The following is a 27,612-nucleotide window of genomic DNA, read 5'->3' as shown; positions in this document are numbered from 1 at the left end:
TGGATACTCCAATACCTGAAGGGCACGGCAAACGTGTGCCTTCGATTCGGCTCCGGTAAGCCCGAACTTGACGGTTTTACCGATTCGGATATGTCGGCTGATGCAAATACCAGTCGGTCCACATCCGGGTATGTGATGACCTATGCAGGGGGAGCCGTTTCGTGGCAGTCGAGGCTGCAGAAGACGGTTGCGTTGTCAACCACGGACGCGGAGTACATGGCAGCTGTTGAAGCCGGCAAGGAAATAATATGGATGAAGGACTTCATTAGAGAGCTCGGTATCCGGCAGGAGGAGTACCGACTCTACTGCGACAGTCAAAGTGCAATCCACCTTGCAAAGAACGCGGCCTATCACTCCCGAACGAAGCACATCCAGCGAAGATATCACTGGATCCGGGAAAGGATAGAAGACAAGGAGTTCGTGCTGACGAAGGTCCACACGGACGAGAACGGGTCGGATATGCTGACCAAGGTGCTCACACCCGACAAGCTGGAAGCATGCCGGAAGAGGATCGGATTGGAAAGACATCCCATGCCGAAGTGAAGGGGGAGTTTGTTGGGATTACGGTCCCTTCGGATGGGATGGTTGGATGTCGGAGATGAATGCCGACGAGCCCGGTTTCGGTTTCGGAACCGGATGATGAAGACCCCGGCTTCGGAGCCGGATGACGAATGTACCCGGAGAGAGATCCGGATGCGGGGACATATCCGTGAATATGTTTGCTAAGGGCCCTTGAGGCTATAGTTGTAAATAGCCCCAAAGTCATATGTGTATAAATATGACTTAGGGCAAACAGTTTTAATGTTGCTACTTGTTGGGATTACGGTCCCTTTCGGATGGGATGGTCGGATGTCGGAGATGAATGCCGACAAGCCCGGTTTCGGTTTCGGAACCGAATGATGAAGACCCCGACTTCGGAGCCGGATGACGAATGTACCCGGAGAGCGATCCGAATACAGGGACATATCCGTGAATATGTCTGCTATGGGCCCTTGAGGCTATAGGTGTAAATAGCCCCAAAGTCATATATGTATAAATATGACTTAGGGCAAACTGTTTTGTTGTTGCTACTCATTTTTCTGTTTTTCCACTCAAGAGGAGTGAAGAGAGAGCAGCCGTGAGAGAGAGAGATATAGAGCGCGAGAGAGACGAAGAGGTAGACGCCTCTGTGTATTTCCGCCGCCTGTGGCGAGGACAGCGAGCTCAAGGTCGTTGCCTTGCAGCTCGCCATTGTATATTTCTCTGTGCATAGTTTGGTTTGGAGTCTCGCACTCCCGTGGTTTTTCCCGTATAGGGTTTTCCACGTTAATCCCTGTGTGCTCGCATTTTGTTTCTCTCTGTGGTTCCTATTTTCTGCTCCATTGATCCGCGATTACTCGGTTGTGGCCGAGTGAAGAAGGTGAATCCAAGCGTTGATTCCCAACAAACTGGTATCAGAGCGACTGTTGCAGAAAATGGAAGGCGGCGGCAGCGGGCAGCCGATGATGATGGTGCTGAATGCACAGAATTACGCCGACTGGAAGATCAAGATGGAGGACCTTCTGATTGTTCGGGACCTGTACGAACCGATTGACAGGTCGGAAATACCGAAAGGGGTACTTGAGTCGGAGTGGAAGCTCCTGAACCGGAAAGCCGTAGCCACGATCCGACAATACGTCGACGTGAGCGTCCTACAACATGTGGCAAACGACACCAACGCATATGAGATGTGGAAGAAGCTGTCGGGCCTCTACGAGAGGAAGAATGCGTTGAACCGGACCTCCCTGATGAGGAAGATAGTGAATCTCAAGTACCGGGACGGCGAGAGTATGGTGGAACACGTAAGCACGTTCATGGGATTCGTGAATCAGCTTGCGGCGATCAAGTTCCCGTTGGAGGATGCAATGCAAGCCATCATCCTGATGTGTACATTGCCGGAAAGCTGGGAGAACTTGGTGGTGACTCTCAGCACCTCGTGCACCGAAGATAACTTGTCCTTACAAACGGTAAAGACAAGTATTCTGAATGAAGAAGCGCGTCGGAGAGATAAGGAACCGGCCTCCGACCCGAAGATGTTGTTTACCGAATCGGATCGGGGAAGACAATGGAACCGGAGTCCGCAAAGACGGGAGAAGTCGGGGACCCGGTCGCAGTCAAGAGGAAGACCCACATGCTTCCACTGTGGGAAGCCGGGGCACTTTCGGAAGAATTGTCGGCATTACCGAAAGGACAACGGAGCCGACGACACCGATTCGAAGAAGTCACCGGAGAGAAACGGTGCATACCGGGGAGCCACGGACCGGAGAGGTCCGGATCGGCGAGGGCAGGACCGGAAAGGAACGACGGCACTCGCGGCAAGTGAAGAGGAGATCATGCTCATCACCGAAGAAGGTGAACTAAACATTGCCGGCGATGAGACGACCTGGGTGGTCGATTCCGGAGCGTCGTTCCACCTGACCCCGGAGAGAAGATACTTTTCATCCTACACAGCCGGCAAGCATGGCTGTGTTCGGATGGGAAATGAAGGTACGTGCCGGATTGCCGGCATCGGAGACGTGTGGTTGACAACCCCGACCGGATGCAAAATGCTGCTGAAGGATGTCCGACACGTTCCGGAGGTTCGATTGAACCTGATTTCGGCCGGGAGGCTAGACGATGAAGGCTACACAGGTAGCATCCGGAACGGCGTAATGAAGTTCAGCAAAGGGAGCCTGATAGTGGCTCGGGCCCGGAAAGTCAACACACTGTACCTGATGAATGCCCGGTTATGTCCGGAAGAGCTGAATGTGGCAGCCGACACTGCCGGTGAGCTGTGGCACAAGAGACTGTGCCACATGAGTGAGAAGGGGATGAAGAGGCTTGCAGAAGACAACCTTATCCCAGTGAAGCATGTGCACCTGGAGAAGTGCACCGATTGCCTGGCCGGTAAGCAGAACCGAACCTCCTTCCACTCAAGGCCACCGACGAGACGTAGCGCACCATTGGAGTTGGTGCACACTGACGTGTGTCAGGTAGAGACGAAGTCACATGGCGGAGCCCAGTACTTCGTAACATTCATCGATGATCATAGCCGAAAACTGTGGACGGCACCGATGAAGACAAAGGACCAAGTGTTGTGCGTCTTCAAAGAACTCCACGCGAGAGTGGAAAGGGAATCCGGCAATAAGCTGAAAGCGATACGAGCGGATAACGGAGGGGAATACCGGGGGCAGTTCCAGGAGTACTGCCGCTCGAAGGGTATCCGACTCGAGTTTACTGTGCCGAAGACGCCGGAACTGAACGGGCTGGCCGAGAGGATGAACCGGACCATAATGGAGAGGGTCCGGAGTATGCTGGCGCATGCGAAATTACCCAAGGGATTTTGGGCTGAGGCAATGTCGACGGCGACGTATGTGATAAACAGATCACCCTCAGTACCTTTGGACGGAGACACGCCGCAGAAAGTGTGGACCGGTAAGGAAGTGTCCTACCGGCATCTGAAGGTGTTCGGGTGTCTCGCATACGTGCATGTGGCAAAGGACCGGAGAGGAAAGTTAGATCCAAAGACCCGGCCATGCATATTCCTCGGATACGGCGACGACGAGTTCGGCTACCGAGTATGGGACCCGGTCGACAAGAAGATATTCAGGAGTCGAGACATCATCTTCATGGAGGACAAGACACTCGCCGACTGGGAGTCGGAGAAGAAGGTGAAGAGCTCCAAGTCGACCGGTGAGGATCAACTCTACGAGGAGCAGTCCCGACCGGCAAGGGACCGGTTAGCACTCGAGGATACGGCCGAAGACGGTGAAGAAACAGAACCGGCCGAAGAAGATGAGAACGATACCGGAACCGGCCCCGATCCCGAAATGGATTCGGATGAAGAAGAAGAATCGGAAGAACCGGTTACCGAAGCTTCCGAACGGAGATATCCTCTAAGAGAGAGGAGGGCCCCCCGGAGATTTCCGGAACCAGAGCACGTGCTGCTAACCGACGAGGGGGAGCCGGAGAGCTTTGAAGAAGCAAAGCATGACACCCAGAGCCGCAGGTGGTTGAGTGCCATGCAGGACGAAATGGATTCCCTGCATGAGAACCACACATATGAACTTGTGGAGTTGCCGAAAGGAAAGCGGGCACTTCGAAACAAGTGGGTGTTCAAGCTGAAACCGGGAGATGCCGGAAACCCCCCGAGATACAAAGCCAGGATCGTGGTGAAGGGGTTTCAGCAGAAGAAGGGCGTCGACTTCGACGAGATATTTGCCCCGGTAGTGAAGATGACCTCCATCCGGACGGTGCTGAGCATAGCGGCAAGCATGGACCTCGAGGTAGAACAGATGGACGTGAAGACGGCATTCCTTCACGGTGACCTCGATGAAGAGATCTACATGCAGCAACCGGAAGGATTCGAGAAGAAAGGGAAGGAGCACCTGGTATGCCGGTTGAAGAAGAGCCTTTACGGACTGAAGCAAGCTCCCCGGCAATGGTACCGGAAGTTCGACTCCTTCATGACCGACGAAGGATACCTCAAAACGCAGTCCGACCACTGCGTGTTTGTGAAGAAGTTCGAAGGAGGAGACTCTCTAATACTCCTCCTGTACGTGGACGACATGTTGATCGTCGGACGGGACCAGGTCAAGATACGGATGCTGAAGAAGGCTCTTCACCGAACCTTCTCAATGAAGGACCTGGGTCCGGCGAGGCAAATATTAGGGATGCACATCATTCGGGACCGGAAGAAGAAGCAGTTGTGGCTGTCACAGGAGAAGTACGTGACGAAGGTGCTTCACCGGTTCAACATGTCGGAAGCAAGACCGGTCGGATCGACCCTCCCGGCAAACTGCAAACTGTCCAGCAAGCAAAGTCCCAAGACAAAGGCTGAAAAGGAGGATATGATGAAAGTGCCGTATGCCTCAGCCGTCGGGAGCTTGATGTACGCCATGGTGTGTACGAGACCGGACATAGGATATGCAGTCGGAGTGGTGAGCCGGTACATGAGCAATCCCGGCAAAGAGCATTGGAACGCGGCCAAGTGGATACTTCGATACCTGAAGGGCACGGCAAACGTGTGCCTCCGATTCGGCTCCGGTAAACCCGAACTCGACGGTTTCACCGATTCGGATATGTCGGCTGATGCAGATACCAGCCGGTCCACATCAGGGTATGTGATGACGTATGCAGGGGGAGCTGTTTCGTGGCAGTCGAGGCTGCAGAAGACGGTTGCGTTGTCAACCACGGAGGCGGAGTACATGGCGGCTGTGGAAGCCGGCAAGGAAATAATATGGATGAAGGACTTCATTAGAGAGCTCGGTATCCGGCAGGAGGAGTACCGACTCTACTGCGACAGTCAGAGTGCAATCCACCTTGCGAAGAACGCGGCCTATCACTCCCGGACGAAGCACATCCAGCGAAGATATCACTGGATCCGGGAAAGGATAGAAGACAAGGAGTTCGTGCTGACAAAGATCCACACGGACGAGAACGGATCGGATATGCTGACCAAGGTGCTCACACCCGACAAGCTGGAAGCATGCCGGAAGAGGATCGGATTGGAAAGACATCCCATGCCGAAGTGAAGGGGGAGTTTGTTGGGATTACGGTCCCTTTCGGATGGGATGGTCGGATGTCGGAGATGAATGCCGACAAGCCCGGTTTCGGTTTCGGAACCGGATGATGAAGACCCCGACTTCGGAGCCGGATGACGAATGTACCCGGAGAGCGATCCGAATACAGGGACATATCCGTGAATATGTCTGCTATGGGCCCCTGAGGCTATAGGTGTAAATAGCCCCAAAGTCATATATGTATAAATATGACTTAGGGCAAACTGTTTTGTTGTTGCTACTCATTTTTCTGTTTTTCCACTCAAGAGGAGTGAAGAGAGAGCAGCCGTGAGAGAGAGAGATATAGAGCGCGAGAGAGACGAAGAGGTAGACGCCTCTGTGTATTTCCGCCGCCTGTGGCGAGGACAGCGAGCTCAAGGTCGTTGCCTTGCAGCTCGCCATTGTATATTTCTCTGTGCATAGTTTGGTTTGGAGTCTCGCACTCCCGTGGTTTTTCCCGTATAGGGTTTTCCACGTTAATCCCTGTGTGCTCGCATTTTGTTTCTCTCTGTGGTTCCTATTTTCTGCTCCATTGATCCGCGATTACTCGGTTGTGGCCGAGTGAAGAAGGTGAATCCAAGCGTTGATTCCCAACACTACTCATTTTTCTGTTTTTCCACTCAAGAGGAGTGAAGAGAGAGCAGCCGTGAGAGAGATAGAGCGTGAGAGAGGAAGAGGTCGACGCCTCTGTGTATTTCCGCCGCCTGTGGCGAGGACAGCGAGCTCAAGGTCGTCGCCTTGCAGCTCGCCATTGTATACTTCTCTGTGCATAGTTTTGGTTTGGCGTCTTGTACTCCCATGGTTTTTTCCCGTACAGGGTTTTCCACGTTAAATCGTGTGTCCACTCTATTTTTCGCATTTCCCATTTTCTGCAACAACGATTCGTGTGTTTCCTTGGTTGTGGCCGAGAGGTGAAGTTTGGAAAGTGTCGATTAATTTCCATCAGAATCCTCAAATTTCTCTCACTCTTCTTCTTGTAAATAGGTTCAAGAGTCAAGGATACTAGAAGGTGATCCGAATATGTAAAACCAGCTAGAATGGATGAGTAGCCACTCCATTCCTCTATCCCGGGGCTCACATAGATGCGGTCCAATCTAGAGTGACATCCTTCACTCTCCTTCTAGCCAAATCATGAGAACCTCAAGGAATTCACCTCAACTGCCATACTAAAATACCATGAATCCCGAATTCCCAACATAGAAATTAAGAAACCCCACACTCTAAGCTCCTTCCCTTGTAGCAAGTTCAAATGAGCCCCAAGACAATCTTCCATTCTCTCTGTCATGTTAAAATTCCCCGCCACTATCCAATTGTCGAAGGAGGGAATTTTTTTTGCCAACAGTCTCCAAAATGAGGTCCTCTCATTGCCAATGTTAGGTGCATAGACATTCAGCACCCCAACTTTTACATTCCTCCATTCCAAGTAGCAGAACATGGCCCGACCTTCGATCAATATGCCATGATCCAAGATGGTGATATCCGCTGATTTCTTCTCCAAAATACACACTCCACCTCTCCTTTCTAACACGCCATGAGCAGGAGCCCACCATGTATACCAATCCCCTGGCAACGGGTCTTTGAAAAGTTCCGTTCTTTCTCGGCCAAGGTGATGCTTTTGTAAGAGCAATATATCAATCGTTTTACAAAGGCCATCAGCTTACGATTCTCTCCTAAACCGACGCTTCTCTAGCTGATGATGAGACCCACCAAGTCCTTGCACATTCCAAGAACAAATTCTCATTGACTTGGGTTCACAAAAAAAGCCAAAGGGGAATCTCCCATGCTCAACAAATATGTCTCTATCATATGCCATATAAATTCCCACTCCATACTTATTTTCCATTCTTGATTCTTGGGTACTTTAGCACAATGGAAGTGGAACAAACCAAGCTTCAGCCCTAGATCCTGTACCTTCCATATACAAACCACTAGAACATCTTGAGCAAGTTCCATAAGCTCCCCTTGTATCGGGGAGCTCTTCCATAACATTTGCAGCCCCACAACCTCATTTTCAAATGTAAGATATTGGAAACATATTGCTGCCCTGTTGCAAAACGACTTCAAGGACAAGTCTTCTCCCCTTTCATCTTTCAAACCAGGCTCCAAGTCAAAAGAACAACCAATCTCCGGTCTACCTAAGTTGCTATTGAAGAGGACCATCTGTGCTCTAGTCCACCCGTGCACTTTTCCCCTTGGATTACCAATGTTCACCATGATCTTGGGTACCTGCATATATTGCATCCTATATGCATGCACCATAACAAACTCAACAGGTCCAACAGTCGAGGGATTTCCAACCTCAATCTTTGACAGGAACTACACGCTCCCTTTGAACAACACTCAGCCACAACCGAGCCTAGAATAAAAAACACAGAAAATAGGGAATTAAACACAACACGATAGAGAGAAGAGTACACAGGATGTTTACGTGGAAAACCCAAACTCGGGAAAAACCACGATAGCCCACAGACTGCAAACTATCACTATGTCAGAATGTACAATAAGAAAGCACCGAGGCCACGACCTCGAGCTTGCTATCTTCGCCACAGGCAGCGGTTACAATCAGATGCAACGACCTCTTCCTCTCTCTCTCTCTCTCTGTACACAGTTGCGCGCTCTAATCTTGCACCAACAAGAATGACAACCACACACTTAAAAGTTTTCCCTAAGTCATATTTATACTAATATGACTTTTCGGCTAATTACAAATATAGCCACGATGGCCTCTCAAAAACATATTTACGAATATGTCTCTTCATCCGGTGAGCACTCCTCACCGGGCCTGCACCATCCGGCTCTCTGTAGCCGGGTACTCGTCATCCGGTTCTCACTGGGTCTGCACCATCCAGCTCTCTGTAGCCGAGTACTCGTCATCCGGTTCTCACCGGGTCTGCACCATCCGCCTCTCCGTAGCCGGGTACTCGTCATCTGGTTCTCACCGGGTCTGCACCATCCGGCTCTGCGTAGTCGGGTACTCGTCATCCGGTTCTCACTTCCCGTCCGGAGGAACCTGTTTCCTAACAAACTCCCCCTTCACTCCGGCATGGGATGTCTTACTAGTCCGACTCGCTTCCAGCATGCATTCAGCTTGTCAGGTATCAGTACTTTGGTCAGCATATCTGACCCGTTCTCCGCCGTGTGGATCTTCGTGAGCGTGAACTCCTGGTCATCTACTCTTTCCTGGATCCAGTGATACCTTCGCTGGATATGCTTCGTCCGGGAATGGTAGGCCGCATTCTTGGCAAGGTGGATGGCACTTTGACTGTCGCAATAGAGCCGGTATTCCTCTTGCCGGATACTGAGCTCTCCGATGAAGTCCTTCATCTAAATATTTCACAAACGCCATGTACTCCGCCTCCGTGGTTGACAACGCAACCGTCTTCTGGAGCCTCGACTGCCATGAAACAACTCCCCCTGCATATGTCATTACATACCCGGATGTAGACCGGCTGGTATCCACATCAGCCGACATGTCCGAATCGGTAAAACCGTCAAGTTGAGGTTTTCCGGAGCCAAATCGGAGACACATGTTCGAAGTGCCCTTCAAATACCGGAGTATCCATTTGACTGCGTTCCAGTGCTCCTTGCCGAGATTGCTCATAAACCAGCTCACCACTCCGACTGCGTATCCTATATCCGGTCGGGTACACACCATTGTGTACATTAAGCTCCCGACAGCATAGGCATATGGAACCTTCATCATATCCGCCTTCTCTGCTTTCGTCTTCGGGCTTTGCTTACCAGATAACCTGCAGTTTGCCGGAAGTATCGATCCGATCGGTTTCGCACCTAACATGTTGAACCGGTGAAGCACCTTTGTCACGTACTTCTCCTGTGACAGCCACAATTGCTTCACTGAGCAATTCCGGATAATAGGCAAGAGGTACTTCCAATGATGTTTCCTGGTGTATCAACCTCTGGAAGGCATTCATGTGCTCCGCCATGCTGGAGCCATCTTGGTACCAGAGTCTTACTAGCTTCCGGAATACCGAAACCTGATTAACAGCATTTTTGTTTTGAAACATAATGTCGATCTTCTCCCAGAGCTCATGAGCCTTGCTCTCTTCATTGAAGTTGTTGTATAGGCTCATGTCGATGAAGCACCGTATGTACGCCGTTGTCTTCATGTGCATCACCTCCCATATCGTGGCGTCGATTTTGTCCAGTCTCTTGTCCCCAAACTGAACCGGCAGCCAGAGGTCTTTAACCACGAGCATGTCCCTCATCTCCGACTTCCACACTGAATAGTTGGAGCCAGTGAGCTTGAACATGCCTCCCAACGAATCGTCCATTTTCTGTGTCGTTTTGCTCTGATACCACTTTGACAGGAACTACACGCTCCCTTTGAACAACACTCGGCCACAACCAAGCCTAGAATAAAAAACACAGAAAACAGGGAATGAAACACAACATGATAGAGAGAAGAGTACATAGGATGTTTACGTGGAAAACCCAAACTCCGGAAAAACCACGGCAGCCCACAGACTGCAAACTATCACTATGTCAGAATGTACAATAAGAAAGCACCGAGGCCACGACCTCGAGCTTGCTATCTTCGCCACAGGCGGTGGTTACAATCAGAGGCAACGACCTCTTCCTCTCTCTCTCTCTCTCTCTCTCTGTACACAGTTGCGCGCTCTAATCTTGTGCCAACAAGAATGACAACCACACACTTAAAAGTTTGCCCTAAGTCATATTTATACTAATATGACTTTTCGGCTATTTACAAATATAGCCATGATGGACTCTTTGAAACATATTTACAAATATGTCTCTTCATCCGGTGAGCACTCCTCACCGGGCCTGCACTCCTTCCCTTTCCTGATGCAGGCCTTAACCATTCTCAGGTCTGATGAAAGTCTACTACCACAACCCTCAGAGGGCTCTACGAGTGTTTCGGGGGTCTCGACTCGTGGCAGTAAATCAAATGGAGTTGCTAAAATTATTTCGCCTTCCTGGGGTTTCATTTGTGATAGTATGTCAAATCTATTCGATATGGAACCTCCACTTGTAGGTGGGCCGGTAAGACCATGGAGGCCAGGCTTGGCCACTTTCCTCGGTGATATCCATCCTTTTTCCTTTACTACTTGCTTCCCTTTGTGAACCAAGACCATGTGGCCTGCTGTCCCTGAATTTGGGATATTCGGCGCTCTTGCATTCCCATACAGGGGGCAGTGTTTGGCCATATGGCCCATCTCCTTACATGCAAAGCATTGACCCGATAGGCCTTCATAACCAACCTTCACCACCCTTAGGCCAAAGTCCTCCGTGTGGACTCTAATCTCTGATGGTAGTTTTTTAATGTCACTAACCAGCACCTTCATCTTGGGCATTTCAGCTACCTTATCTGCAAATGAAGGTTTCATTGAACATACCACCCCTATATTGTGTGCGAGCTTTGGGATCAAATGGTTGAGTTGGAAGGGTAGGTCTGGGAAGCATACTGTAATGACCATCGGTGTGCCCTCTTTTTTATTCTCTTCCTTTGCATCGAAGTCCGGATTCCATTTCAAAATCATGGCTTTGCCATATTTGAGTGTAATCCATTTGAGGTCCAGGATCTCTTGCACATTATGGCCTTCTTCTAAGATCACATGGTAATAGTTGAGGCCCATTCTCAAAATGTTCTGGATAGGCGGCCTTTTATCCAAAAGGGCTGCCTGCAAAATGTACCTTAGCATCCCTTTTCTTGGTCGTCCTCCTAACAACCGACATATGAACGATGAACACTTTAATTGGCCCACTTCTTCCATCAATCTTCGATTCTCTGCCGAAGAAAGATAAAGGTTGATCCCTTTTCTTTCATCAATCCCCTCCTCCACCTGCTTCTCTTGAACCTGGCCAATGTCATTATTCTCCTTTACTATCAAGACATTGCCCAAGCCTTCCTTGGTGTTCATTTCGGAATGTGCCATGGTCAGCCCCCCACCTATATGCTCCTCATTCTGCGGGTCTGGATGCATACCTATACCTAATATTTCAGCTGGGGAGTACAAATCCATACTTGTTCCGACTATGTCCGTTGGAGGAAGGTTGAGCATATCCATCTCCAAAAGATTGTCGTTGCACTCGTTGATTGGGGAATGTGGCATGAGCATGTGGCGCCTTCCTAATGTTCTAGCCTCCAATGTTGCAGACCTGTCTAGTGCCTTCCCTGGCTGTCCCGATCGCAAGCGCGCAATCCGACAAGAGGTTTGTTGTCGCAAGGGAAGCGATGGCCAACGAGGACGATGGGAGGAAGCCTTTCCTTTTGTAGGAACACCATCATTCACTTTCCGCATCTTCCCTACCTCACACCATCTACTCAAAGTGATTCCCTGTAGGGGTAGGGAAACTCAATCGATGCGCTCTGTGCAACCGACAAACACTCCAATGCTTCCTGTGACGTTAACTCGCAACATCGTCTAGAACCACAAGGAATGATCGCAGGAGGGAGTCTCGGCCGCTCGCTAGTGGCTGTTCTGCTCCATCCCTGCGAAATCTTGTCCTACAACTATATCTTTACCTAATTTACTTATTAATAAAACTCCGGTGTTGCAAAAGGTGTATTATCAAGGTATGCTTGATCAATGCTTTGTGTGCCGTCAGTTTGGTCATTTAGGTCGAGATTGTTAGAAGTGACGTCTGAATGTACAAGCCCATATACCTAATTGAACAATTGTTAATAATGATGGTTGGTCTACAGTTTCAGCAAAACATGTTTTTAAACTGACTAATACGGGGATTAATCCAGACTTATTACTTGAAGCTAACCCTTGTCACTCTTTGTAGGAAGTGGAAAAGGATGGAGTAATATTAAAATGGATACCGGACTTTCCCCATGACTCTTTACAAAGGAACATCGTGTGGCACATAATTCCAAGGACATCCTTTCACATGTACGACCTTTGGAATCCGTTAATAAAGTTAATAATCTTGACTTAATAAGGGTGCACAACAAGTTTTTGATCATGTACAACAATTTGATGTGCCCCTACTCCTGACTTACATTCAACAAACTGAAGTGGGCAAGGTAGACCTTTCACATGTTGGCATGGATTGTGAGGCTATAGTTGCTTTCACTTCCGCGAATAGATCTTCTGATAGGGTTCCTACAATATATTAGCACATGCCAGTGCAATCAGATAAGTTGATAGGGAAAGACCTTTGGTCTAATAAGAGACAATTACGGGCCTCAGAGGATGGAAGAAAGTGTAGAAATGGTGCACTTGCCGAAAGAAGAATAGGAGGAAAAAAAATGAATGATGGATAGGTTAAATATTATATCATGGAATGTACGAGGTCTAGGAGGCCAATTTTGTTGTAAAGTAAGGAGTGTTTTCTGTCGTCACTTGAGGAAGTCCTTGGTAGGTAGGATTGATGTTCTTTTGATTCAAGAGCACCATTTAAATGAACAAAGGATTCAAAAGTATGGAAACTTGTTGCCAGACCAATGGAGGCAGTTCTGGGTGCCTGCAAATGGTGATAATAGTCTGAACGCGGGCCTTTGCATAGCAATAAATGATACCTCGTTGTTCTCCTTCTTACATTATGGAGTCTTGTAATGTGGTCGAGGTCAATTTGCAATTTTTCAAATAGGTTTGAAGAAGTGGGGTTTATTGAATATTTATGCACCAAATAAGGCAAGAGATAGAACGGTATTATGGAAGAGCATACTTTCACAGTTACCTATTGTGGACCATTAGGCGATTGCAGGTGATTTTAGTATGTTGGAGGATGTGTGTGATAGGGTAGGAGGAAGGTTAGGTACAGTAGCTGGTTCAGAATTATATGAATAGGAACGACAGATCGTTTCTTTGGGGTTAATGGATTTGTGGCATGTGTCTTCTTTTGTAAGGCTGCAGGATTCTTTAGCGTACTCCACATTAGATAGAAGAGAGTTACATACCAATTTGTCTAGGTTAGATATATTCTATATTGATAAGTTTCTATGGAACAAAGGAGGCGCCATTGGAATTTTACCTTCATTTTCCTTTTCTGATCATGCACCACTTCATTTAGTTATAGTCTTGCAGGAGCACTGTAAAACTTCTAGATTTAGAACTCTGAATCATGTGTTTTTTAGACAAGATTGTGTTCCTGTTATGTATAATATTTGGAATAAGTACGACTATTCTTATGACTATGCATTATCCAATGTTCAGAAGGCTATTACTGAAATACAACAATTCTTCCAGGCCAAACAAGTATTTCATGCGTCTTTCACTAAAATAGGAAGACTTCGTAGGGTGTTGAGCTCCTTGCAGCATTTGCAAGAGAGAAGGCCCTATTCGACTTATATAAGTTCTAGCTTGATACAAGTAGGAAATCAGATATTGGGATTAGAAAAGGTTTACCACAATATATCTTCTAAATGGGCAAAGTCGAGAGATCAAGTAAATAAAGTGTTCTTTGCAATGCATAATCACCATAAGTCGATTGCTAGGATCTCCCGTTTAAAATGTGATGGCTCTTATACCAATGATCTTAGTCAGATGCGTCAAATAGCCTCAGAATATTATGATAATATGTTGAAGGCTTTATCCTTTTCTGGTGATGATTTGTTTAAATCAGATATTATATGGTCAAGGATTCAACATAGAGTGCATGTTAAACTTTCAAAATGCCTTTTGCAACCACTAAGTCCTCAAGAGATCCTTGAAGCAGCAAAGGCCCTAGCAAAGGACATTTGTCCTAGATTGGATGGGTTGGGGGTTCAGTGGTATATACAATATTGGGATTTGATAGGTGAGGGACTAACCAAAGCTTATCAACAGATTTTAGATTCTGGAAATATGCCACAAGAATGGAATGACGGTTTAATCTACATGATTCCCAAATCAAGTGGTCAATTAGAGGAGCTTCGTCATTAGAGGTCAATTACTTTGTTGAATGTTATTTATAAGATATTAGCAAAAACGATAGCTAGACGTTTACAACCTTATCTTTCTGAACTAATTCATGATTCTCAAACGGGTTTTATACAAGAGCGAAGTATTTTTGATAATATTATTCTTTTTTGGGAAATGGTAGCATTTGCTTAAGTTTAGAAGTAAGATTTGGCAGTGTTATTTCTAGATTTTGAAAAAGCTTATGACATAGTGGATTGGGATTTTATGGAGGGCACTTTGCTCAGGATGGGTTTTCCAAACATATGGATACAATGTGTTTCAGCATTATATCGTAATGCACATAGTTCTCTTTTATTTGCAAGGGATGTTGGTAGGAGATCCTCTATTTCAAGATCAGTAAGACAAGGATGTCCACTTGCTTCTTTTTTGTTTTTACTAGTATCTAAAGCGTTTTCGGTACATTTAAATTCTCAGCATGTTAATATCAAAGGTTTGGCATTACCATTTGCAAATGTTGGCATTGAGAGTGAGTTTGCCGATGGTACAACTATTTATGTTCACAACTCACAATTTAACTTGTTGCAGGTTCAAAAAGTTGTGGATGACTTCTTAGATGCATCGGGTGCACTGATTAATTCGGATAAATCATCAGGTTTTTTGGTGGCTTCGGGAGATCAACCATTTAATGTACTTAGCACAGGATTCACGTGGATCCCTAAAGGGCATTCCATTAGGTCTTTAGGATGTAGAGTGGGGTTAGGATTAAATGTAGAATATATGATTTTGCGCTTGTTCTTAAAATTAAGGAATAAGATAATATACTGGAATAAGGAAAAGTTATCCCTAGCAGGACGTGTAGTTGTTGTTAATTTCGTGCTTTTGTCCTCCATTGGTATAAGCGTCTACATGGTTGTTTTCTAGGTCAGTAATGCTTAAAGTTCAACAACTAGTGCGGAATTTTATTTGGGGGAATGCTATTGTAGACAATACTATAGCAAAGGTACCTTGGTCAACTCTTATACATCCTAAACAGAAAGGTTTAGGGAGATCCCTTTATGCAAAGTAAAGCATTACTTGGTAAACATGTTGTTAGGAGTTTATTATCATCAGAGGAGTTATGGATTTGTCATGTATATAAATTTAAGCCATCAGTAGGTGGTCAATGGCGTGATAGTCTTAGATGGTTCTTTAACTTAGATTTTCCGTTGCCTAAGTCGATTGTTGGGTCTTTACGTTTTTTAATGGAATTCTATGGGCATGGGAAAGTATTTGTCAAGCACTTGTTTTCTTGCCACCAAAAACATATCATCAATTCATGCATCAACCGTTGTTATGGAATCCTTTATTTACTGATAAAGTTGCATGTGTTTTGGTTATCTTGGGTTGCAAAGGATAGTGGCCCAACCCATACCGTTGCGAATTGGGTAAATTTTCTGCAGACTTCAATGCAAGACCAAAAGAATAAGGTGTCTAATTTAGAGGGGCAAATATTATGCTCTGTCAAGTGTCAACGGTGTATCAGGTAACAATGCCAACTTTGCAATTTGATCATTTTCAAAGTTGGTATGGTATGCTTTCGACATTTAATATACTTATAGGAGCTCATTTATATCATAAAAATGGCAGCCTCTATTTTTATGAAGTTCTGGATAATGGTAGGTTGTTATTAGTGGAGGAGCAATCTTCAATTATGTCTTCTGCCAAGCAGCTGCCAGTGTGAGTAATTACTAGATTAGATAAAAATATATTTACAGGTCCTAATCCATTAATTGCTAATTACTCATCTCATATGTCGGGTTTACACTTTACACCAATTGTTGATCTGTAGTGGAATCCATCTTATTATCGTTGGAAGTTGTCAACGTTTGACACTTCGCAAACGACAGTTCTTCCATTCTTCACATATTCTGTGGCATTGGGTAGAAACTTTTTGTTGAATCAGATAGAGTCGGTACCTTCGGGGAAAAAATATTGGGAGGAAGGTAATGTGTCATCTTCTCATATGTTGAAGTTCTAGAAACAGTTTTGGTCACTTAAATGTAAAAACAAGGTATTGCATTTTTTATGGTTGATGATTCATTATGCATTGCCAATAGGAGCTTTACTGAGGGGAACAGCACATGATCGATCATGTGTTATATGTGGGTTTGCATCTGAGACATTGCATAATGTTTTTTGGGAATGTGTTGCAGCCAAATGTTTCTGGTTTCGTATTCTTAGGCTTTTAGGTCGTAAGTATAGGTCAGCTATCTTCACGTGGGGTACAGTCTTTTGGGGAACGTTGGCTCAACAAATGGTTTTTTATCATCATCATAATTCATTGTTGACTTTACATGTCAAAAGTTTTCAGGTGCACACTACTTCAAGCTCCTTGTATGGAGTCAAGTTCTTCTCCCAGTGTTATGTTTGGAAAATTATCTCCATTTTGGCCTTATGGATTATTTGGAAAGCGAGGTGTTCCAAAATATATAATGCCGAACAAACTAATGTTGTGGATCAAGTTAAGTCTTTTTGGGAATTATTGGTAAATACGGTTAAAGGTGAATATGATAGTTACAACGGTTATGGAAATGTAGCTAACTGGAAAAGAAGGAGAATTTGAAGAGTCACGTCAGCTTTTCCTATTATGTTGGATGCAAGTGATGATGTTAAGTGGAACTATGTTCCACCTCGTGGTTCTTTTCGCCACCAGTATCGTTCATACTACATACAACATGACTTAATAGGAGGTCCACATTAATTATTCAATATTGGTGGATTCGGCGAGATGGTTGACGATTCCAATGGATTTCGTTGGTAAACATCGAGAGGGCAGTTGATGTGGAAATCAAGCAACTTTCAATTGTACAGGGGGGATGAAGCATAATTTCATGAGGGGATTAGGAGAGTAGTCTCAATCTGTTTTTTGTAGGTATAGGACTTTGTTGGTATACAGCAAGATGGTTGATGTGGTCACTGAAGCATTTCTATTTTGTAAGGATGAGTGTTGGTGTTGTTTGGGGCTAAAGCAGATTTTTATGAGGGGATGAGGACAACACATTCACTCTAATTTTGTTTGTATAGAACTTTTGTGGTAAACGAACATACGGTTGATGTGGAAAACAAAGCACATTTTTTATTTTTGTAAAGGATGAATGAGAATGGTGTGGAGGGATGAAGCATAATTTCAGGAGGGGATTAGGAGAGTAGTCTCATTATGTTTTTGTAGGTACAAGTCCTTGGTGGTATACAACGAGATGGTTGATGTGGTCATTGAAGCAAATTTTCTATTTTCTAAGGATGAGTGAATCATTGTGGTGTTAGGGGCTAAAACAGTTTTTTTATGAGGGGATGAGGATAGCACATTCACACTATTTTTGTTTGTACAGGACTTTGGTGGTAAACGAACAGACGGTTAATGTGGAAAACGAAGAACATTGTCTATTTTGGTAAAGGATGAGTGACAATGATGTCGGGGGAAGAAGCAAAATTTCATGAGGGGATCAAGAGTGTAGTGTCATTATGTTTTTTGGTATGTACAAGACTTTGCTAGTCTACGGCGAGATGGTTGATGTGCACGTTGGTGGTAATCGGCGACATGTTGGTTGGGGAAAAGGAAGCATATTCTCTTTGTTTGATAAGGATGAGTGATGAAGTTGTTGGGGACTGAAGCATACTTTCATGAGGTGAAGAGGACAATAGAATCATTTTCTTTTGCAAGTGATTGTTGTATTAGGCGAGAGGTGTCATGTTACTGAGGAGAATGGTATTGAATTAACACTTCCAAAGTCCTATTCTTTGATATATTCCAAATTTTACAATTCAAAACTTCAACACAATGTGAGTAAAGTATAAGCCACAGACTAGAAACGATGGTCAATCAAAGATGTTAAATGAGGCAAAAAACTGAAGAAAACAAAAAAGAATTGGGGGAACCTCATGTGGACATTCAAGTACACACATGTTGAAGAAAACAGTTGCATGGGCATCACGGAAAGTTTGGTGTCTACAAATGCCGTAGCCGAAGTAGGTGTTGAAGTACAAAAATTTGCCAAGCATGTTGAAGGGATTCTTGGGTGGAGAATTCAAGTCAAGCTTATCCTTTTGAGGGTAAAATTAGGTAACATTCTGAGGATAATCCATTCCTTCCACAATGTAGAGAATTCTTCAACTAATTCGAATGCACCAACATGTGTTGATTGTTCAATGGAAGAAGGTCAAGATGAATCATCCTCAAAAAGGGGTTTTGCTAGATGTTCATTACATGTAGGATGGCCTTTCACTCTTCTTCTTTGTGGTTTGTAATGTTTTCTGCCTAAACATTTTGACATGTATGCAAAAGTTCTACTAATGAAGAATTATTATTTTTTTGGGGAAAAAAAAATCCACCAAACCTTACGAACTTAAAACACATTCTGAAAATGCAAAGAAGAATATTGATATTTGATTCTCTATCGTGCTTATTGGTCCCAAGAAGTATCACAATGCTCATCCTGGCATTATTATGAATATCAAGAAATTCAAACAATATTCTTTTGAAATATTCTATATTGCCTTCTCTATCTTCCTGCTGAACCCAAAAAGCATTGAATGTTCCCTTGAAATATTCTATGTTGGGTTCACAATCTTCCTATTGAATACAAGTATTGTATTGCTCATCGAGACACTAATAGATACGAAGTATTGTACTGCTTATAGTGACATAATAATAGATTATTGGGGAGCTCATTTGGCTTGTCTTTAGTCACTATGGACACCTAAACATCTCCACATACTATTGTTACATGTACTTCCACTATTATATTCACAAAGAGACCAACGCCTAAACAAGTCAATGATTTTGTGAGAGCCACAATACAATTTCAATGGCAAATTGGAACATGAAAGGAATTCTTCCAAGATAAGATTCATGGAGGCTCTTGCTAATAATTATAATTGTCAAAAAGAATAATAAACTCAAAGTCCATGTACTACACAAAGCTAATATTTAATCCATGAAGCAACCTAAAACGGTTAATGCAGATAGGCAAGACAATTGGGCAACCAACAACCCAGTGGATACTCGTGTAGTAGCATCAAGCACCTTGATTAGTTGCCATTCCATTAATCAGAAACACGACAAGATGTCAAATATTATGGGAGCAAATTTGTCAAAAATGGGAGGTGAATGGCATCAGGTCATCAGAGGTGATAGCGTTTTGTAGCATCAGTAGAGTTTCTCAGTGTAGAATTAAGATTGAATTGATGATACCATCAGATGTGAATCCAAAGATCCGGAGCAGCAATCAAATTCTCAAATCTTACAATGTCCTGTATTAGATTTTTGAAGGACTACCAAATTACTCTGAAAACATGGATCAGAGAAGAAGCGGAAAAGACTTTAGACCAGAAAGCTTGTGTATTTCCATTCAGAAAAGTTCAGAGAACTGAGCATATATGAAGAGAGACAATAGGCGTGGCATCATTTCAGACCATCTGTTTCCAGGTAAGCTGGCCAAAGGTGAGTGCTAGGTAACTCCTACGAAGTGACCTCCAAAGAACACAGAATTCAGTTGGATTCGAACAGCTAAACCTACATCACCTTGCATTTGACATGAAAAAGGATCGGAAGGACAAGAATTTATTCAGCTACACTTTAATGAAGAATTCATAACTCCAGAGCAGAGAATCAATATAATATGCTTAGAGCTGCCCTACACGACCAACTTCCCACCAACAATTCCTGCAAACACGATCGCTCCAAACCACTTGTTGGAAACAAATCTTTAAAACAAGGACAACCAAGTTAGAAGTTACTGCATTGGCATATCCATTTCTGTAAAAACAAAATGAGAGGAGAAAGAGACAAGATACTTTGAGTTGCAATCAACAGGATCATGTATATCAACAGTTGATATTTGCCAATATAAATGGGTGGCCGCACCAAAAATGCTACAGAAGAAAGGCCATCCTATTTTCACATGCCACAATGATTACTCTCAGCATGAATTATACTGAAACGCGTATTCAAAGTAGAAACCCTCCTTCCTCACACAAGGTTCCTACTAATCCCAATGCTTAGGCAAAATACAGAAACCAATTGATAATGTAAGCATCTACTTACCTAGGCCATCCATGTGCCCAGCTAGTAGGAGTGAACTAATGCTGAGAGTAGCAAAACCTGTTACCCATGATTGTGTTTGATTTCCAAAATATAATGCTGTCGATTTCACACCAACTTTGGCATCATCATATTTGTCCTGAACCATAACATTCAAAATTATAACATTCCACTACTCATACATCACAAGATTGAATGTTTATCTTTATACGAATATATTCCTGGATGCAATGATACAGATTAAATACCTGATGCGCATAGATCGTATCATAAACCAGTGTCCAGCAAATACAAGAAAGATAAAGTGGAGCAATCACAGGAATTTCGATGCTCCCTTTGACTGCAGCCCAACCTAGCAGAGCACCCCAATTTATGGTCAAACCCAGGAATGCTTGAGGCTGCAGCAGATACTTCGTGATAAGTTGTATGTTATGATTTATTGTTATTCTTACTATTGTCAATGCTTATAATAAGATGAGAATCATAGAAAACTACAACTACTATTGAACAATCCTCAACATTTAGAGAAGAATATTCTTACATATTATTAAGACATTTCTTTTTAAGCCCCATGAAATCACCAATCTCTAGATAGATTCTAAAACCCTTGCTCACTGCCTCATCTTGCACGTCCTTATTTTCTCCTAGGATGTGATATCCTTTCAGAACACGTCATAATGGTAGAGTATGCACACATAGCTATCGGTCTATTCTTGTAAACTCATACAAATAACATCAAGAGACGCCATACCCAATAGGTCCACCTTTTAAAGAGAGGATAAGCTCCTACAAATAAAAGAGATGATGCTCCCAAAATTTGACTGAAAAAACACAAAGATCATAGTCAGATCTCCAACTTGATCAGAAATCGGTTACACTGAAAAGAAGAAATGATAAAATCCATGCTTTTCCAGAACTGATCTTGAAATTATTACTAAATTATATGACAATACTTTCAATATATATTATTTATGCTCGGAAGTGTCTTGTCCTATATGAGCACATGCTAGAGTTTCAGTTGTCAATTTTTCATATGAACAAGCCAAAACATCCTCAACATATATAGAATTCTCGAGGAACTTCAGGCGCCAGCTTCCTACATTCATCTTCTTTCTACAGCTCTATTTCTTGTTTCCATTTCTGAACAACCCATAATCGGTGCCAGACTTATTATTACCATGTGAAGCCCCCAAAATCATCCTTATTCAAGTGCTACTTCCATACTTATCATTCAGCTGGCAAGCTGAATGTTGTAAACAATTGCTTATACTTATAGAATTTTAAAAAAGAAAACTAATCTTATAGCTGAATAAATAACTGAAATTTGATAATAAGTTAGTTGTTTTTCATCCCAGCGTTGCATTCATTGGATGATCTCAAGAAATAAATTTATTGAAATCTAAGAAAATAAATTTAAAAAGCTGGTTCATTTGAAGAAGACCTTTTGGCTGTTTGGTTTTGCATTTCCACATTCATGCAAACACCTTTTTTTCTGGTGAATATGGCACAGGGTTTCAGCAAAAGAAAGAGGAAGAAGTTTCTATAGAGTTCAGAAAGTAAAAAAATGTTTGCCTAATGCTCAGAAGGTTCTTTGGACATTAAAGAGCATAGAGAATTCAGAATCGTTGAGGAACCACAAGAGGGGCGTGTTAAAGATGATCTAAAAGTAGAAGTGCTCCTTATGATGTAAATAAAATAAAAGGATAAAACAAGAAGATAGATGACCTAGTCTTCATAGTAATGGACATACCTTGCCATTTATGTGTGAAGAGGAACAATTGTTATGAAGATTGCTTCAATGTAAACAGGGTCATCATTTCTTATAATAGTCAATAGGTTATACATATTATATTTTTTTAGCTATTCCATTCCTTAGAGATGTATCTGGTTATGGAAATGAAGTTTCTTTTCCGATAATGTTAGGTTATATAGTTGAATAGAATGAAACTACTAACCTGAACTGATTGAGTTGCAAAAGGATTCCTAGACCTAATAATAACTGGATGCCAAGGAAGCTCAGCCCTTGGAATGGTGTAACAGCCCCAGAAGCAATCGGTCGCAATTTAGTTCTCTCCACCTACAACAAGAGGCTGTGAAATAAGTTGGTGATTAACATTTTCAGCACTATAATTTTGTTGATGAGAATAGTAGATCTAAATCAAAAATAAATTTGATCTCACCTTGCGATCAATATCTTGATCCAGGAGATCGTTCACAGTACAACCAGCACCTCGCAAAAGGATCGCACCCACTCCAAACAATGCAAGTGTTTTTAAGTCTGGAAGACTTCCATTTGGTGCAGCAAGTGCAATCGACCTGATATATAATCATTCCTTTTACCCACATCAGGTGACTGTTGACATGTTCATATCATGCAGAGACACTTGAATGTATACGTAGCACATCACTGCCATCTTTTAATGTATAAGATGATGCATTGACTTTCACGACATTTTAATCTTGTATCAACACTCCAAAAACTCAAATGTTTTAGGAAGCAAAGATAAAAAAAAAACATAATTGTAGCATGTATAGAAGGATCAATTCGCATCATTCAAGCATATAATAATGGATTGATTTACACAAAAGTCCAACTTTTTTATACCTTGTTTTGATGGACTATGGACTAGTTCACATCTCGTCTGTATACATGTCAAATAGCTTAATAAATTCACAAACAGTGTCAAATGATTTCAATATTTTACGATGAATTGATCTAAACACCTCTTAGGCCTCCTTTGAAACACACCAAAGTTGAAATCATCCATCTTTCTCTCATATTCTTCAGCAAAAAACAATGGGGCAAACGAAACAAGCAACACTTACCAGGCACAGGGCCAAGCAAGAAGCCAGGTTCCAATAGGCTTATCAAGTCGAGCCAACAACGCATAAGGCCTGATGGAAGCAGGGAGATAAACATGTATCCATGATTTCGGATCGCCGAAGATCCTCTGTGAGGAGTCTCCTTCGGTGGTATGTGTGCGTCTGAAGGATCCATGGAGATGGAGAGAGAAAGGGTAATGTTCCTGAAGGAGATATGGGGAGTACAGAGGATGCCAGGGGATGGAAGGAAGGGGTTTTCTGAAGGGAGGTTCCAGGGGTTTCTTGGCGACGAGGAATGAGAGAAAAGGAGATAGACGATGAGGTCGCCATGGATACTTCATCTGCAAACAGACTGCCTGGACGCAGGGGAAAAAAGCAGAAAAAGCAAAAATGCAGGAAGATCCTTTTCACTTTCTTTCTTATCATTTGCAAAACTAAAAGTCTAAGTCTTGGAGTAAGGTCAAGAAGATCTTGACAATCAAGTTGCACATATGGAATACATATTAACCACCAACGGTAGGTAGCTCACATGGTACGAGCTAGTCGCTTCCACCGCTAAGTTCAACGGTTATAACCCTATTACGGTGCGATGGAGAGAAAAGTAAGGCTAAGATCCTGACAATCGATTCTGACAATCATGTTGCAGCCCTCTCGTCTGTTCCTGTACCTTATCTAATCCAATGGATGGTCGTGTAGTAGTCGTACAGTCCATAACTCTCCGGCTATAAAGAGTAAAAGAGTGTCCGTTCGAATAGCTCCCGTTGAATCTCTGTACCTATCTGGCATTCACGTCCAAAAGTTATAATTTAGGTGAAGTTAGATTTGGCTTAGGATTACCCACGAAAAAAATCTTGGGCCGATCCAATTGAGTCTGTAGCGTCTACCATTCCACCATATCCCCTACTCTTGGGCCCCACATACAAGAGCCTTGTTGCTATTTCGCAACCAATCGGTTCATTGTCTCATACTAGTTGGTTAAAGCACACATAGTGCTACCATAGTGGTATCCGAGCGATCTTGGAATCCGGCCACGGCAACCATACAAGGAGAAGAACAAATTGGCTGAAGAAAAGGACTAGGTCAAGATCTCACTTCCACATATAGATGGCCTCGACATCCGGCACTAGCTACGAGATCAAAAAATTCGACGGCAAGAACTTTGCCCTCTTGAAGGAGATGATGAAGGATGTATTGATCATCCGACGTTAGGTTGAGGCAATTTGGCACAACACCAAGCCAGCCTCAATGATAGCAGAAGAATGGCGCTCTTTGGACGAAATCGCCAGATCGACCATTCGGATGCACTTGGCTGAAAACATCTATTTAACAATGGCCAAAGAGACGTTAGCATACACCCTGTGGGAGAAGCTCCAAGCCATGTACGAAAACAAATTATCTTCATCGAAACTCATATGGATCCGACAATTGTTCAATATGAAGATGAAGGAGTCAGAGCCAACAACCTCTCACATCAACACCTTTAGATAGGTGTTGGTCGAACTCTCCTCTCAAGGGATGAACTTCGAAGAAGAGGTAAAAGCTCTTATGCTTCAGATCTTGAGCTTACCAGCAAGTTGGGAAGTCTTATGCACCACATTCACCAATAGCTCGCAGAAGCTGATGTTGGACGAAGCTATCAGAATGATATTGTTGGAAGACATTCAATGAATATCACTGGGACTCTCCATTAACGACAACGTAGAAGCCCACTTTTTGGCTGATACGGCTCAGAGAACAGACTGAAGCTAGAGCTGGCCAAGGAGGAGAATCGACCGCGATCGAAGTTGCGCACTGGCAAGACAAACACTTTCTGCATACATTGTAGAAAAGCTGGCCATAACATCGTCGATTGTTGGTCAATTAAGAAGGGGAATAAACGCAAATTCGATAGGAATTCAGGATCGTTCGATTCGAAACACTCCCAAATCCGCAACCAAGTCAACATTGCCGAATCCCAATGGGGAGAAGTCCTCTCGTTAGAGGTATTGACGGCCGGAGAGATCCTTTATAGCGTACAAGATGTGCGAACGTGGCTACTTGATTTGGGAGCCACATTCCATGTGACCCCTCATCATGAATGGTTTTCGGAATATTCGGCCCAAGCCGACAACATAGTCTGACTCGGCAATGAGCAAGAGTGCCGAGTCGTTGGAATCGGCGAGATCCCTACTCGACTTCCGAATGGCAATAACATCATCCTACACCAGATCTGGTATGTACTTGAGCTCAAAATGAGTTTGGTATCCATCGGCATGTTAGTTGAAGACGGGTATAGGACGACACTAGGTGATTCATCTTGGCAAATCACCAGAGAAAATCTCCCAATCAGCCATGGCAGAAAGTACAATAATTTGTACCCGCTTAGAGTAATCAGTCCACACATAGCTAACTAGCTATTGCCAATAGCTAATTAGCTATTAAGGTTGCTAATTAGCTGATAATAGTGAAAACACGTTTGCGTTCACAAGTGGAAGGATCGCGCATAAATGGAAGGATAAGGAATATTTTAGTTGATTTTAGTACTTTTTCAATGATTTTACAAAACACATTGATACCAATATCATACATGTTCAAGTATATTATGAAAAAGGTTAAAAATCCACTATTTTCGTGATTTAGAAAAAAAAAAAAAAGAAGAGGAATTTCGAAAAGTTACATTCTAAATTTATATCACAAACTTTACAACCAATGTTATTTTATAAGAAACGATTTTTTAGAAATCATAAGAATTCAATAAACATGCTTTCATATTACTCGATTTGTTACAAGCGGAATGTAGTGACGGGAACTGCATGCTCCCTATACGCAACGCTCGGCTACAACCGAGCTTAGAATCATACACAGAAAACAGGAATGAATGCATGATACAAGAGAAGAGACGAGTACGTAGGATGTTTACGTGGAAAACCCAAACTAAGGGAAAAACCACGACAGCCCACAGGCTGCAAACTATCATTATGCTAGAATGTACAACAGTGAGTTCACGGAGGAAACGACCTCGTGCTCACGATCCTCGTCACAGGCGGCGGTTACAACAGAGGCAACAACCTCTTTCTCTCTCTCTCTCTCTCTGTACACAGTTCCGCGCTCTCTCTCTCCTTGCACCAACAAGAATAACAACTACTCACTCTAAAAGTTTGCCCTAAGTCATATTTATACTAATATGACTTTTCGGCTATTTACAAATATAGCCATGATGGCCTCTCATAAACATATTTACAAATATGTCTCTTCATCCGGTGAGCACTCCTCATTGGGTCTGCACCATCTGGCTCTCCGTAGCCGGGTACTCCTCATCCGGTCCTCACCAGGTGTGCACCATCCGGCTCTCCGTAGCCGGGTACTCTTCATCCGGTTCTCACCGGGTCTGCACCATCCGGCTCTCCGTAGCCCGGTACTCTTCATCCGGTTCTCACCGGGTCTGCACCATCCGGCTCTCCGTAGCCGGGTACTCCTCGTCCGGTTCTCACCGGGTCTGCACCATCCGGCTCTCTGTAGCCGAGTACTCCTCGTCCGGTTCTCACCAGGTCTGCACCATCCGAAGGGACCTGTCTCCCAACAAACTCCCCCTTCACTCCGACATGGGGTGTCTTACTAGTCCGATCCTCTTCCGGCATGCATCCAGCTTGTCGGGTATCAACACTTTGGTCAGCATGTCTGACCCGTTCTCGGCCGTGTGGATCTTCATCAGTGAGAACTCCTGGTCATCTACTCTTTCTCGGATCTAGTGATACCTTCGCTTGATATGCTTCGTCCGGGTATGGTAGGCCGCATTCCTAGCAAGGTGGATGGCTTTTTGACTGTCGCAATAGAGCCGATATTCATCTTGCCGGATACTGAGCTCTCCGATGAAGTCCTTCATCCATAATATTTCCTTGCCGGCTTCCACAGCCGCCATCTACTCCGCCTCCGTGGTTGACAATGCAACCGTCTTCTACAGACTCGACTGCCACGAGACAGCTCCCCCTGCATATGTCATTACATACCCGGATGTACAACAGTTGGTATCCACATCAGCCGACATGTCCGAATCGGTAAAACCGTCAAGTTGAGGTTTTCCGGAGCCGAATCGGAGACACATATTTGAAGTGCCCTTCAAATACCGGAGTATCCATTTGACCGCGTTCCAGTGCTCCTTGCCGGGATTGTTCATAAACCGGCTCACCACTCCAACTGCGTATCCTATATCCGGTCGGGTACACACCATTGCGTACATCAAGCTCCCGACGCTAGAGGCATATAGAATCTTCATCATATCCGCCTTCTCTACTTTCGTCTTCGGGCTTTGCTTACCGGATAGCCTGCAGTTTGCCGGAAGTGT

At 44.1% G+C, this 27,612-nt stretch overlaps 1 protein-coding gene across 1 annotated transcript; it reads right to left on the bottom strand.

The window, feature by feature from the left end:
• Positions 1-19,747: 19,747 nt before the first annotated feature.
• On the bottom strand, positions 19,748-23,658 carry LOC147865035 (4-hydroxybenzoate polyprenyltransferase, mitochondrial-like). The gene is made up of 8 exons (XM_087317749.1): positions 23,295-23,658; positions 22,649-22,784; positions 22,424-22,545; positions 21,220-21,289; positions 20,717-20,866; positions 20,472-20,607; positions 20,222-20,318; positions 19,748-20,131 (listed from the first exon to the last, which is right to left on the bottom strand). The coding sequence occupies exons 1-8, from the start codon at positions 23,630-23,632 to the stop codon at positions 20,062-20,064; spliced, it is 1,119 nt and encodes a 372-aa protein (XP_087173875.1). The 5' UTR covers positions 23,633-23,658; the 3' UTR covers positions 19,748-20,061.
• Positions 23,659-27,612: the final 3,954 nt, after the last annotated feature.

Source organism: Azolla caroliniana, unplaced genomic scaffold (assembly GCF_043228905.1).
Source record: "Azolla caroliniana isolate FFs.n. ecotype wild unplaced genomic scaffold, voAzoCaro1.0.p SCAF_4, whole genome shotgun sequence".
NCBI classification, from domain to species: Eukaryota; Viridiplantae; Streptophyta; class Polypodiopsida; order Salviniales; family Salviniaceae; genus Azolla; species Azolla caroliniana.
This window is presented reverse-complemented; position numbering and strand designations above follow the sequence as displayed.